We start from the raw sequence: 14,205 nt of genomic DNA, 5'->3' as shown, positions 1-14,205 counted from the left end.
CACTGCTCCTGCTACTGATCAGTGCTCTCAGTGTTTTTCAATTCAGGAACAAAATTGTAAGTCTGCAGAGGTAAAGCCTGCAGCAGTACCATCACTACCATCTATGATCCAGGACAGGGAAGTCTCTTTGAGTACAGTGGATTGTTTATCATGTCACTTTTCATTTCTAGAACTTGATTGTATTGTTATTTAAGTCTTTGTGAAGAGGACTGAGTTAGATCTGTGGTGGAGTAATGCGCTCTGCACATAAAGGTAAAGAAATCCAGCTTCAACTTAGACATTCACCTTCACTCCGTTTTCTGTCCTCTCTTCATAACAAAATAATAATAAAAACGATAACCTGGACAGACACCAACATTTCCTCAACCGTCCTGCAGCTCACGAGTCCCTCTTCACATTTTTCAGGTATATTTTTGTAAGACCTCACGTTAAATGTGACAAATGTATGTTTGCAAAAAAAAAAAAAAGCATACATATACAGTGGGTACGGAAAGTATTCATACCCCTTCACTTTTTTTTAACATTTTGTTATGTTACAGCCGTATTCCAAAATGGATTAAATTCATTTTTCCCTCAACATTCTCCACACAATACCCCATAATGACAAAGTGAAAAATGTTTTGTAGAAATGTTTGCAAATTAATTAAAAATAAAAAACTCAAATATTGCATGTACAAAAGCATTCAGACCCTTTGGCAGTGATTACAGCCTCCAGTCTTGTCAGGTGTGATGCTACAAGCTTAGCACACCTGGATTTGGGGAGTTTCTCCCATTCTTCATGCACATCCTCTCAAGCTAGATGAGGTTGGATGGGGACCTCGGCACACAGCTATTTTCAGGTCTTTCCAGAGATGTTCAATCAGGTTCAAGTCCGGGCTCTGGCTGGGCCACTCAAGGACATTCAGAGACTTGTCCTGAAGCCACTCCTTTGTTATCTTGACTGTGTGCTGAGGATCGTTGTCCTGTTGGAAGGTGAACCTTCGCTGCAGTCTGAGGTCCAGAGCGCTCTGGAGCAGGTTTTCGTCAAGAATCTCTCTGTACATTGCTGCGTTCATCTTTCCCTTGATCCTGACTAGTCTCCCAGTTCCTGCCGCTGAAAAACATCCCTACAGCATGATGCTACCACCACCATGCTTCACTGTAGGGACGGTATTGGCCAGATGATGAACGGTGCCTGTTTTCCTCCAGGCATTCAGGCCAAAGAGTTCAAGCTTGGTTTCATCAGAACAGAGAATGTTGTTTCTCATAGTCTGAGAGTCCTTTAGGTCCCTATTGGCAAACTTTCATGTGCTTTGTACTGAGGAGTGGCTTCTGTCTGGCCTCTCTATCATAAAGGTCTGATCTGTGGAGTGCTGCAGAGATGGTTGTCCTTCTGGAAGGTTCTCCCATCTCCACAGAGGAACGCTGAAGCTCTGTCAGAGTGACCGTTGGGTTCTTGGTCACCTCCCTGACTAAGGCCCTTCTCCCCCGATCGCTTATTTTGGCCAGGCAGCCAGCTCTAGGGAGAGTCCTGGTGATTTCAACTTCTTTCATTACGTATAATGGACACCCCTGAGCTCTTTGGGACCTTCAATGCAGCAGAAATGTTTCTGTACCCTTACTCAGATCTGTGCCTAGATACTATCCGGACATGCACTGTCAACTGTAGGATCTTATATAGACAGGTGTGTGCCTTTCCAAATCACGTCCAATCAATTGAATTTACCACAGGTGGACTCAAATCAAGTAGTAGAAACATTTCAAGGATGGTCAGAGGAAATGCACCTGAGCTCAATTTTGAGTTTCAAAGCAAAGGGTCTGAATACTTATGCACATGTGATATTTGAGTTTTTCATTTTTAATTAATTTGCAAAAATGTCTACAAAACATTTTTGCCTTTGTCATTATGGAGTATTGTGTGTAGATCAATGAGGGAAAAATGAATTTAATTGATTTTGAAATAAGGCTGTAACATAACAACATGTAGAAAAGGTGAAGGGGTCTGAATACTTTCCGTACCCACTGTATATACATAGTACCAGTACGAAGTTTGGACACACCTTCTCATTCAATGTTTTTATTCTTTTAAATTATTTCCAACATTGTAGAATAATACTGAAGACATCCAAACTATGAAAGAACATGGAGTTACCTAATGAACATAGCTGTCATCAAGGCAAAAGGGTGCTACTTTAAAGAATCTAAACTATAAATTATATATTGGTTTATTCAACACTTTTTAAAAAATGATCCCATCCGGTTCTTTTATAGTTTTGATGTCTTAAATATGAAATATACAGTGTTGAAAATAATAAAAATAAATAAAAATAATTGAATGAGAAGGTGTGTCCAAACGTTTTACTGGTACTGTATATATATAGTTAATATATGCAGAGCAAATAATTGTATGGGTCTTTTTTGTGTGTTGGATCTGGATTTATACTAAAACTGACATTTGGTCACCTTGTTCATTGACACTCACACACTTAGTTTGCAACCTGAGTCTGCATGCTGTCCATGATGCTGTCCCCGGGCCACCAGCAGATGTCTCTCTCCTCTTTCAGCCTGCTGTTGTCAGAGTATCCAGTCAAGGGTTTCAGAGCTGTTTCACCAGGAAATGAAACTGAAGCCAAAGTGAAACTGATGTTTGAAAAGTGGGTGGGCTCTGATTTTGGTGGCATAAAACAACCTTTACACCTGTCTACAGGACACAGCCTCGGATACACTGTTACAGGTAGGTTCAAAATATCTTTGAATTCAGGAAGAATGCCTCAGCTCAAATGCTTCATTATGTTTTCTGGAATGTGCTGCTGCTGATCTTGACCAGGACACACTTGAAAAATAGATTTTTAATCTCAATGTGGTTTTCTCCTGAGCAAATAAATGTAGCCACATGACTAAGATTACTTACTGTTTGATTTGAAATCTTAATTTACAAAGGCTTGATAGATGTTCTTTGTATTTCAGGTTTTTTGTATATGTTTGACAGGTATTGCTGTTACAGAGATGTTGAGAATAAAAGCTTGGATTCCTGGATGCACCCTGCTTGTGCTGGTGACATTATGTGGGCCGACTGCTCACTGCCAAAGTCAACACAAAGGTACGTGAGGTACAAAGTTAAATGTCAGTGACTTTAAAAGAACTCTAAAGGAATACAATCATTTTAAAAGATATATTTTTTAACAGTTAAAATCAAGTAACTAACAGATGCATTCTTCTACAATGGAAGGATCCTAAACTGCCATCTGAAAATTCCTTGCTAATAGACCTAATGTCCTTCCTCTATTTAGAGAAAATTAAGTAAAGTTCTAGAGGTTGTTCAGATAATTTAAAAAAGACCTGGGGTCCTTTTCTGTCAATTTTAAATTCTATTCCCTCTCTTGAGGACTAATGTAATAAATGTTTCATAGGCGTGTAAAAATTCATTTCAAGATTTTGTTTGTAAGAAACAATTTTAGTTGTATTTATTTATTTATTTATTATTATTATTTTTTATTATTATTATTTTTATTTATTTTTATTTATTTATTCTCCTTACTAATTCACGAGTCCTTCCTGCTTTCTTATTTTTAAGATAACATTTCAAAACACATTGGATTTGACTCTAGTTGTTGCCATGGTATGATGTGTTCTTGTTTGTCTGTAAAAATATAAAACTGGGTAACACGCACTTTTTGATTGATGTATACACCAAAAAAAACTAATAAAATATATTATAAAAATAAATAAATAAATAAATAAATAAATAAATGTACTAAAATAAGATTCAGATAAAATCAGTGCAGGCAGGTAAAAAGACTGATTCAGTAGTCCAGGAGAGATGAGATAAAAGCATGTAAAATCGTCTCTGTATCTTTAAATTTAGAATTATTTCTAAGGTGATAAAAACATGCATGTACTCGCTTTGTCATGTGATGCTCAATTGAATTGCTGTCCAACCATTCCTCCGGTGTAAAAACATAAGTCAAATGCGGAAGTGCTAAAAACTGCAGTTCATCAAGGATCTACTTGAGGCTGGCTCCGGAAGTACCGGAAACCACATACACACCAATTCAAAAAAGCCGATCTTTACAGAAGAAATAAACATGTTTATAGCCTGGTACAAAAGACGAGTTTAGTCTGGATAGCTCATTTTTCGATCGGCACACACTGTACGGGGTTGAATTTTTTCACAACACGGCAATTTCGTAGATATTGAGATTACGAGTCTTCCAATGAGAGGCACAGATGACTTGATTGACAGGTGGGAACACTGTAGCTGTTGGCAAGGAGGCTCAAAGCCCGCCTCTTTACATCACAGTTGCTTGACAGCAGCAATATGGCTCCCGCCGTCGATTGGCCTCAAAACAGAGCTTCAGAAAAAGACAGGTGACGTTACGGATACTACGTCCATTTATTATACAGTCTATGAGTGAAATGCAGATAGCGCCTTCTACTGTTTAAAAATAATATTGCAATACAAATTTTGTTGAATCAATTTTAATCCACCCTTATTTGTATCAATGTTTTACTGTCTTGTGATTTTATCCTTACATCCCTAGTTTCAACCATCTTTCATGGCTTTATTACAGTTATTTGAGTGGATACTGATACAATTACAGATTTGTATTTTTAATAATTTTGTATTTTTAAATGTGTATGTTATGCACACTTTAGGGTGATGCTTCTGTAAGTAAGGGATCATTAGGAACATCTTTGAATCCTTGAACACAAACAGCTGCCACATACCTTACACACCTCCTTATTAATGATTCAAATAATTGACATCACTTTGTTTTTTTAACCCCAGACTCTACACATCAGGGACACTTGAGACTCATTCTGGTGGGAAAAACTGGATCAGGAAAGAGTGCTTCTGGAAACACCATCCTGGGGCGAAGGTATGCATTTGAAACTGACATTTCACCTGAGTCTGTGACAGCAGGCTGTCACCAAGAGGAGGTACAAGATGGAGAGAGGAACCTTTTTGTTATCGACTCCCCGGGCTTGTTTGATACCAGCAAAACAACAGAAGACGTGAAAGAAGATATTGAGGACTGTGTTGTACAGTCGGTTCCTGGACCCCATGCTTTTCTGTTAGTGATAAGTCTGAAGGCAAGATTCACCGAAGAGGAGAAAGCATCTGTGAAGTGGATCCAGGATAATTTTGGCCCAAAGTCTTCCATGTACACGATGATCCTGTTCACACATGCTGACTTGCTTGGAGAAAAAACTGTGGAGGACTTTGTGAGAGAGAGCAAACATCTACAAAAACTCATCACCCAGTGTGGGGGACGATACCACTCGCTCATCAATGACAACAAACAAAGCAGGGACCAGGTTCGACAACTTATAGATAAGATTGACACAATGGTGGAGTTCAATGGAGGAAGCCACTACACCAGTGAGATGTACCAGAGAGCTCAGGAGCAAATTGAAGAGGAGAGAAGATGGGAGGAGGAACAAGAGAAAGAGGAGGCAAAGAGAGCTAAATGTAAAGCTGTGATGGTGGCTTTGGCTGGAATTGCTGGAGTGAGCTATCTTTTCCCCTCATATCTTCTCACTTTAGTTGCCGGTACGTTTGGACCAGAAGCTTATGATTGCATTAAATATATGTTCAAGTAATGTTTGCTGATCCCGACGTGACAAAAGGAAAATGTGGAAGAGACATTTGATAATCAAAAAGAGGTGTTTGCATCCTCCAGGATTCCTCTGAGCTGAAACATCAGCATGTCCATGTTCTCTGTGTTATTAGGCATAAGAATACATTACATACATTACTGAAACTTTCAAATAAATCCTGACCTACAGTTTACTTCTCATCACGGTCATTGCTTTTTTTTAATTTCAGTTGTGACTCATTTATCAATGTTTGGTTTAAGGGTACTTTCATGGCATTCTTTATTTCACTGTTTACTTGTATATCAGACAGACTCCGCCCTTATCACAGGAGGGGATGTGCTTCTAATCAACTTTATGAAACAGTTAAAAGCCTCACTGACATTTTGCAACTTCTGATTTACATTTTAACTCTCACCAATCGGCCATTTTTACAGTATATATATATAGTATACAATACCAGTCAAAAGTTTGAACACACCTTCTCATTCAATGGTTTTTAATTCATTTGATTATTTCCAACATTGTGGATTAATACTGAAGACATCAACACTATGAAAAAACACATATGGAATTATTTAATTAACAGAGCTGTCATCAAGGCAAAAGGGTGCTACTTTAAATAATCTAAAATATAAAGTATAAATTGGTTTATTCAACACTTTTTAAATCAAATCTATCCGCTTCTTTCATAGTTTTGATGTCTTCAGTATTAATCTACAGTGTTGAAAATAATTACAATAATTAAAATACAATGAATGAGAAGGTGTGTCCAAACTTTTGACTGGTACTGCATATAATTCACATATGCAGAGTAAATAATCATACATTTTTTGTCTCGTGTCATGCAGATTTTATAATTTGATCTGGATTAATACTAAAACTGACATTTGGTCACCTTGTTCATTGACACTCACACACTTTGTTTACAACCTGAGTCTGCATGCTGTCCATGATGCTGTCCACTGGCCACCAGCAGATGTCTCTCTCCTCTTTCAATCTGCTGTTGTCAGAGTATCCAGTCAAGGGTTTCAGAGCTGTTTCACCAGGAAATGAAACTGAAGCCAAAGTGAAACTGATGTTTGAAAAGTGGGTGGGCTCTGATTTTGGTGGCATAAAACAACCTTTACACCTGTCTACAGGACACAGCCTCGGATACACTGTTACAGGTAGGTTCAAAGTATCTTTAAATTCAGGAAGAATGCCTCAGCTCAAATGCTTCATTATGTTTTCTGGAATGTGCTGCTGCTGATCTTGACCAGGACACACTTGAAAAATAGATTTTTAATCTCCTAGTTTTCTCCTGGTTAAATAAAATAAAATGAAAATAAATGTAGCCACATGACTAAGATTACTCACTGTTTGATTTGAAATCTTAATTTACAAAGGCTTGATAGATGTTCTTTGTATTTCAGGTTTTTTGTATATGTTCGACAGGTATTGCTGTTACAGAGATGTTGAGAATAAAAGCTTGGATTCCTGGATGCACCCTGCTTGTGCTGGTGACATTATGTGGGCCGACTGCTCACTGCCAAAGTCAACTCAAAGGTACGTGAGGTACAAAGTTAAATGTCAGTGACATGTGAGAAATCAAACATAGTGTATAAGATATAAAACTCCTTTAAATGAACTTTAAAGGAATACAATCATTTTAAAAGATATAATCTAAATATTTAAAATCAAGTAATGAAAATAAGATTCGGATAAAATCAGTGCAGGTAGGTAAAAAGACTGTTTCAATAACCTAGGCGTGATGAGATAAAAGCATGTATAGTCGTCTCTGTGTCTTTAAATTTGGAAATATTTCTGAGGTGATAAAAACATACCTGTACTCGTTTTGTCATGTGATGCTCAATTGAAATGCTGTCAAACCAGACGGCCAGTTCTTTGCAGCAGGTTCGATCTGATTCACCATCTGACCAGCAGATGGCAGTAACTGCTTGGAGTTTAATAGTAAAAAGTTTATGACATCCAGCTCTTAATTTCAGACAATAAACGATTCCCTGAACTCAGCATGCCAGGGTCTGTGTTTCTAACAGGCAGGCATAACTGTGTATCATCTGCATATAAATGAAATACAATGCCATGCTCGTTTCTGATGTAAAAGGTAGCACAATTTTCAAAAATATAATTAAATACATCTAGAAACCTAAGAATATAAAACCTAACGAGTACCAACCCTGATGTCTAATTTAAACTTGAGTAGATAACTGAACGTCCAGACCTGTTTCAAGTAGGGATGTAAGGAAACACTGAACCCACGATTCGATTTGAATCCCAGTTTTGGTTCAGGATACGATTCACTCACGATTCTCTAACGTCTTTCAAGAAAACTGTTTTTAACTCAAAATTTAAAAAATTATTATTTTATTTCAATTCTCAGATATGGACAGTTGCAATATATATTTTGTCTGTTATATTTCTTTGTAAACAAAGTAATCCTTTTTCATTTTTAAGGTGTGTTGTAACTCAAATAAAACCACTGCACACATTTTTTTCAGCACCTTGCTAAAAACTAAAAATGACAATACAAAAATACCTTGTTGGAAAATTTCAGAACAATTATAAAGAAATGGAAAGTGAACGATTCCCAAATTAAAGTATTAAATATTAAAACAAATAAGGTCAATCTCTTTAGATAAACTAAAGTGCAGCTTATTAGTGATGTGCAGATCGATACTGAAATATCGATACTTCTGATACCAGATCTTTATGCTCTTAAATCGATTCTCAAATCAAAATATCAATGCTTTTGATACTTCAGTCATTTGAGGCAAAGAATATCATTAACAGGAACACAATGGAAAGTAACTAAACTATTGAGATCTTGTCTAAATGATACGTGATTGGTGGGAACTACTAGTTCTAGTTCTTAATAATTAAACAATAATTTATTTTAATGGTTTTTTTGTTTTACATTTTTTCTTTTTGTGTGTGTTAAAAACACCATTTTCACATATTGTGTATGATTGTGTCCTCTGTTTGGTTTTTCTGTTGTTGTATTAGCTCGGCTATATTGTAAATGAGGCCGCTACCTCGACATACTTACGAGTTTAAAATAAATAAATAACTCAGAAATTCACTACTTTTTTTTGATTTACCAGACATTAGGTGTATTTGCACAAAGTGTCGGTATCGGTTCGGTATCGCCGATACCAGCCTGAATTTTACTCAGTATCGGATCGGAAAGGGAATCGGTGGTATCAAACATCCCTACAGCTTATGCTACTGGCTTGGATTTTTCATGTTGTTCTTCAGGAATCTCAGGGAAAGTCAAAATTCTGCCAGACCTCAGACTTGAAACACAAAGGTGCACCCTGAACTGTTACATCTTCACCTGCTGCCGCCATGTCTGTTACACTCAACTCAGCGAGTGAGGAGAGAGCAGCGCAAGAGACTTCATGATGTTGAACAAGCGGAGTGAAATGCAGATAGCGCCTTCTACTGTTTAAAAATAATATCACTATACAAATTTTGTTGAATCAATTTTAATCCACCCTTATTTGTATCAATGTTTTACTGTCTTGTGATTTTATCCTTACATCCCTAGTTTCAACCATCTTTCATGGCTTTATTACAGTTATTTGAGTGGATACTGATACGATTACAGATTTGTATTTTTAATATTGTTGTATTTTAAAATGTGTATGTTATGCACACTTTAGGGTGATGCTTCTGTAAGTAAGGGATCATTAGGAACATCTTTGAATCCTTGAACACAAACAGCTGCCACATACCTTACACACCTCCTTATTAATGATTCAAATAATTTACATCTTTGTTTTTTTAACCCCAGACTCTACACATCAGGGAGACTTGAGACTCATTCTGGTGGGAAAAACTGGATCAGGAAAGAGTGCTTCTGGAAACACCATCCTGGGGCGAAGGTATGCATTTGAAACTGACATTTCACCTGAGTCTGTGACAGCAGGCTGTCACCAAGAGGAGGTAAAAGATGGAGAGAGGAACCTTTTTGTTTTCGACTCCCCGGGCTTGTTTGATACCAGCAAAACAACAGAAGACGTGAAAGAAGATATTGAGGACTGTATTGTACAGTCAGTTCCTGGACCCCATGCTTTTCTGTTAGTGATAAGTCTGAAGGCAAAACTCACAGAACAGGAGAAAGCATCTGTGAAGTGGATCCAGGATAATTTTGGCCCAAAGTCTTCCATGTACACGATGATCCTGTTCACACATGCTGACTTGCTTGGAGAAAAAACTGTGGAGGACTTTGTGAGAGAGAGCAAACATCTACAAAAACTCATCAACGAGTGTGGGGGCCGATACCACTCGCTCATCAATGACAACAAACAAAGCAGGGACCAGGTTCGCCAACTTATAGATAAGATTGACACAATGGTGGAGTCCAATGGAGGAAGCCACTACACCAGTGAGATGTACCAGAGAGCTCAGGAGCAAGTTGAAGAGGAGAGAAGAAGGGAGGAGGAACAAGAGAAAGAGGAGGCAAAGAGAGCTAAATGTAAAGCTGTGATGATGGCTTTGGCTGGAATTACTGGAGGGAGCTTTCTTTTCCCCTCATATCTTTTCACTTTAGTTGCCGGTGGGCTTGGACCAGAAGCTCTTGATTGCATTAAAGATATGTTCAAGTAATGTTTGCTGATCAGGACGTGACAAAAGGAAAATGTGCAAGAGACATTTGACAATCGAAAAGAGGCGTTTGCATCCTCCAGGATTCCTCTGAGCTGAAACATCAGCATGTCCATGTTCTCTGTGTTATTGGGCATAAGGAATACATTACATACATTACTGAAACTTTCAAATAAATCCTGACCTACAGTTTACTTCTCATCACGGTCATTGCTTTTTTTTTATTTCAGTTGTGACTCATTTATCAATGTTTGGTTTAAGGGTACTTTCATGGCATTCTTTATTTCACTGTTTACTTGTATATCAGACAGACTCCGCCCTTATCACAGGAGGGGATGTGCTTCTAATCAACTTTATGAAACAGTTAAAAGCCTCACTGACATTTTGCAGCTTCTGATTTACATTTTAACTCTCACCAATCCGCCATTTTTACAGTATATATATATAGTATACAATACCAGTCAAAAGTTTGAACACACCTTCTCATTCAATGGTTTTTAATTCATTTGATTATTTCCAACATTGTGGATTAATACTGAATACATCAAAACTATGAAAAAACACATATGGAATTATTTAATTAACAGAGCTGTCATCAAGGCAAAAGGGTGCTACTTTAAAGAATCTAAAATATAAAGTATAAATTGGTTTATTCAACACTTTTTAAATCAAATAAATCTATCCGCTTCTTTCATAGTTTTGATGTCTTCAGTATTAATCTACAGTGTTGAAAATAATTACAATAACTAAAATACAATGAATGAGAAGGTGTGTCCAAACTTTTGACTGGTACTGCATATAATTCACATATGCAGAGTAAATAATCATACATTTTTTGTCTCGTGTCATGCAGATTTTATAATTTGATCTGGATTAATACTAAAACTGACATTTGGTCACCTTGTTCATTGACACTCACACACTTTGTTTACGACCTGAGTCTGCATGCTGTCCATGATGCTGTCCTCTGGCCACCAGCAGATGTCTCTCTCCTCTTTCAATCTGCTGTTGTCAGAGTATCCAGTCAAGGGTTTCAGAGCTCTTTCACCAGGAAATTAATCTGAAGCCAAAGTGAAACTGATGTTTGAGAAGTGGGTGGGCTCTGATTCAGGTGGCATAAAACAACCTTTACACCTGTCTACAGGACACAGCCTCGGATACACTGTTACAGGTAGGTTCAAAATATCTTTGAATTCAGGAAGAATGCCTCAGCATTATGTAGCCACATGACTAAGATTACTCACTGTTTGATTTGAAATCTTAATTTACAAAGGCTTGATAGATGTTCTTTGTATTTCAGGGGTTTTTTGTATATGTTTGACAGGTATTGCTGTTACAGAGATGTTGAGAATAAAAGCTTGGATTCCTGGATGCACCCTGCTTGTGCTGGTGACATTATGTGGACCGACTGCTCACTGCCAAAGTCAACTCAAAGGTACGTGAGGTACAAAGTTAAATGTCAGTGACTTTAAAAGAACTCTAAAGGAATAAAATCCTGTTAAAACATATATTTTTTAACAGTTAAATTCAAGTAACTAAAATAAAATTCAGATCAAATCAGTGCAGGTAGGTAATATGACTGTTACAATAGTCCATGTGTAATGAGATAAAGTCGTCTCTGTGTCTTTAAATTTGGAAATATTTCTGAGGTGATAAAATCATACCTGTACTCGTTTTGTCATGTGATGCTCAATTGAAATGCTGTCAAACCAGACGCCCAGTTCTTTGCAGCAGGTTCGATCTGATTCACCATCTGACCAGCAGATGGCAGTAACTGCTTGGAGTTTAATAGTAAAAAGTTTATGACATCCAGCTCTTAATTTCAGACAATAAACGATTCCCTGAACTCAGCATGCCAGGGTCTGTGTTTCTAACAGGCAGGTATAACTGTGTATCATCTGCATATAAATGAAATACAATGCCATGCTCGTTTCTGATGTAAAAGGTAGCAAAAGGTTCAAAAATATAATTAAATACATCTAGAAACCTCAGAATATAAAACATCATGAGCACCAACCCTGATGTCTAATTTAAACTTGAGTAGATAACTGAACGTCCAGACCTGTTTCAAGTAGGGATGTAAGGAAACACTCAACCAACGATTCGATTCGAATCCCGGTTTTGGTTCACGATACGATTCACTCACAATTCTCTAATGTCTTTCAAGAAAACTGGATTCAACTGAAAATTTAAATAACTATTATTTTATTTCAATTCTCAGATATGAACAGTTGCAATATATATTTTGTCTGTTATATTTCTTTGTAAACAAAGTAATCCTTTTTCATTTTTAAGGTGTGTTGTAACTCAAATAAAACCACTGCACACTTTTTTTTCAGCACCTTGCAAAAAATCAAAAAATGACAATCAGAACAAGTATAAAGAAATGAAAAGTGAACGATTCCCAAATGAAAGTTTAAAATATTCGAACAAATAAGGTAACTCTCTTTAAATAAACTAAAGTGCAGGTTATGCTCCTGGCTTGGAATTGACATGTTTTACTTCAGGAATATCAGGGAAAGCCAAAATGCTGCCAGACCTCAGACTTGAACTCAATGGTGCATCCTGAACTGCAAGGTCTTCACCTAGTAACGGATCATTATGAAAATCTTTGAACCCTTGAACACAAACAGCTGCCACATACCTTACACACCTCCTTATTAATGATTCAAATAATTTACATCTTTGTTTTTTTAACCCCAGACTCTTCACATCAGGGAGACTTGAGACTCATTCTGGTGGGAAAAACTGGATCAGGAAAGAGTGCTTCTGGAAACACCATCCTGGGGCGAAGGTATGCATTTGAAACTGACATTTCACCTGAGTCTGTGACTGTAGGCTGTCACAAAGAGAAGGTACAAGATAGAGGTAGGAACCTTCTTGTTATCGACACCCCTGGCTTGTTTGATACCAGAAAAACAACAGAAGACGTGAAAGGAGATATTGAGAAGTGTGTTGTACAGTCGGTTCCTGGACCCCATGCTTTTCTGTTAGTGATAAGTCTGAAGGCAAGATTCACAGAAGAGGAGAAAGCATCTGTGAAGTGGATCCAGGATAATTTTGGCCCTGAGTCTTCCATGTACACGATGATCCTGTTCACACATGCTGACTTGCTTTGAGAAAAAACTGTGGAGGACTTTGTGAGAGAGAGCAAACATCTACAAAAACTCATCACCGAGTGTAGGGGCCGATACCACTCGCTCATCAATGACAACAAACAAAGCAGGGACCAGGTTCGCCAACTTATAGATAAGATTGACACAATGGTGGAGTCCAATGGAGGAAGCCACTACACCAATGAGATGTACCAGAAAGCTCAGGAGCAAATTGAAGAGAAGAGAAGAAGGGAGGAGGAACAAGAGAAAGAGGAGGCAAAGAGAGCTAAATGTAAAGCTGTGATGGTGGCTGTGGCTGGAATTGCTGGAGTGAGCTTTTTTTTCCCCTCATATCTTCTCACTTTAGTTGCTGGTACGTTTGGACCAGAAGCTTATGATTGCATTAAAGATATGTTCAAGTAATGTTTGCTGATCACGACGTGACAAAAGGAAAATGTGGAAGAGACATTTGATAATCAAAAAGAGGTGTTTGCATCCTCCAGGATTCCTCTGAGCTGAAACATCAGCATGTCCATGTTCTCTGTGTTATTGGGCATAAGGAATACATTACATACATTACTGAAACTTTCAAATAAATCCTGACCTACAGTTTACTTCTCATCACGGTCATTGCTTTTTTTTTATTTCAGTTGTGACTCATTTATCAATTTTTGGTTTAAGGGTACTTTCATGGCATTCTTTATTTCACTGTTTACTTGTATATCAGACAGACTCCGCCCTTATCACAGGAGGGGATGTGCTTATAATCATCTTTATGAAACAGTTAAAAGCCTCACTGACATTTTGCAACTTCTGATTTACATTTTAACTCTCACCAATCGGCCATTTTTACAGTATATATATATAGTATACAATACCAGTCAAAAGTTTGAACACACCTTCTCATTCAATGGTTTTTAATTCA

General features: G+C 37.4%; 1 protein-coding gene and 1 pseudogene across 1 annotated transcript; both read left to right on the top strand.

The window, feature by feature from the left end:
- The first annotated feature begins 1,774 nt into the window (after positions 1–1,774).
- On the top strand, positions 1,775–5,778 carry LOC117816134 (GTPase IMAP family member 9-like). Its single transcript, XM_034688271.1, has 4 exons — positions 1,775–1,795; positions 2,470–2,713; positions 2,969–3,079; positions 4,769–5,778. Exons 2-4 carry the CDS (start codon positions 2,488–2,490, stop codon positions 5,581–5,583), a joined length of 1,152 nt encoding a protein of 383 aa, XP_034544162.1. The 5' UTR covers positions 1,775–1,795; positions 2,470–2,487; the 3' UTR covers positions 5,584–5,778.
- Positions 5,779–6,374: 596 nt separating this feature from the next.
- Positions 6,375–13,901, top strand: LOC117815504 (annotated as a pseudogene).
- The last annotated feature ends 304 nt before the right edge of the window (positions 13,902–14,205 follow it).

The sequence above is a fragment of the Notolabrus celidotus genome, chromosome 7 (assembly GCF_009762535.1).
Source record: "Notolabrus celidotus isolate fNotCel1 chromosome 7, fNotCel1.pri, whole genome shotgun sequence".
Lineage (NCBI taxonomy): Eukaryota > Metazoa > Chordata > Actinopteri > Labriformes > Labridae > Notolabrus > Notolabrus celidotus.
This window is presented reverse-complemented; position numbering and strand designations above follow the sequence as displayed.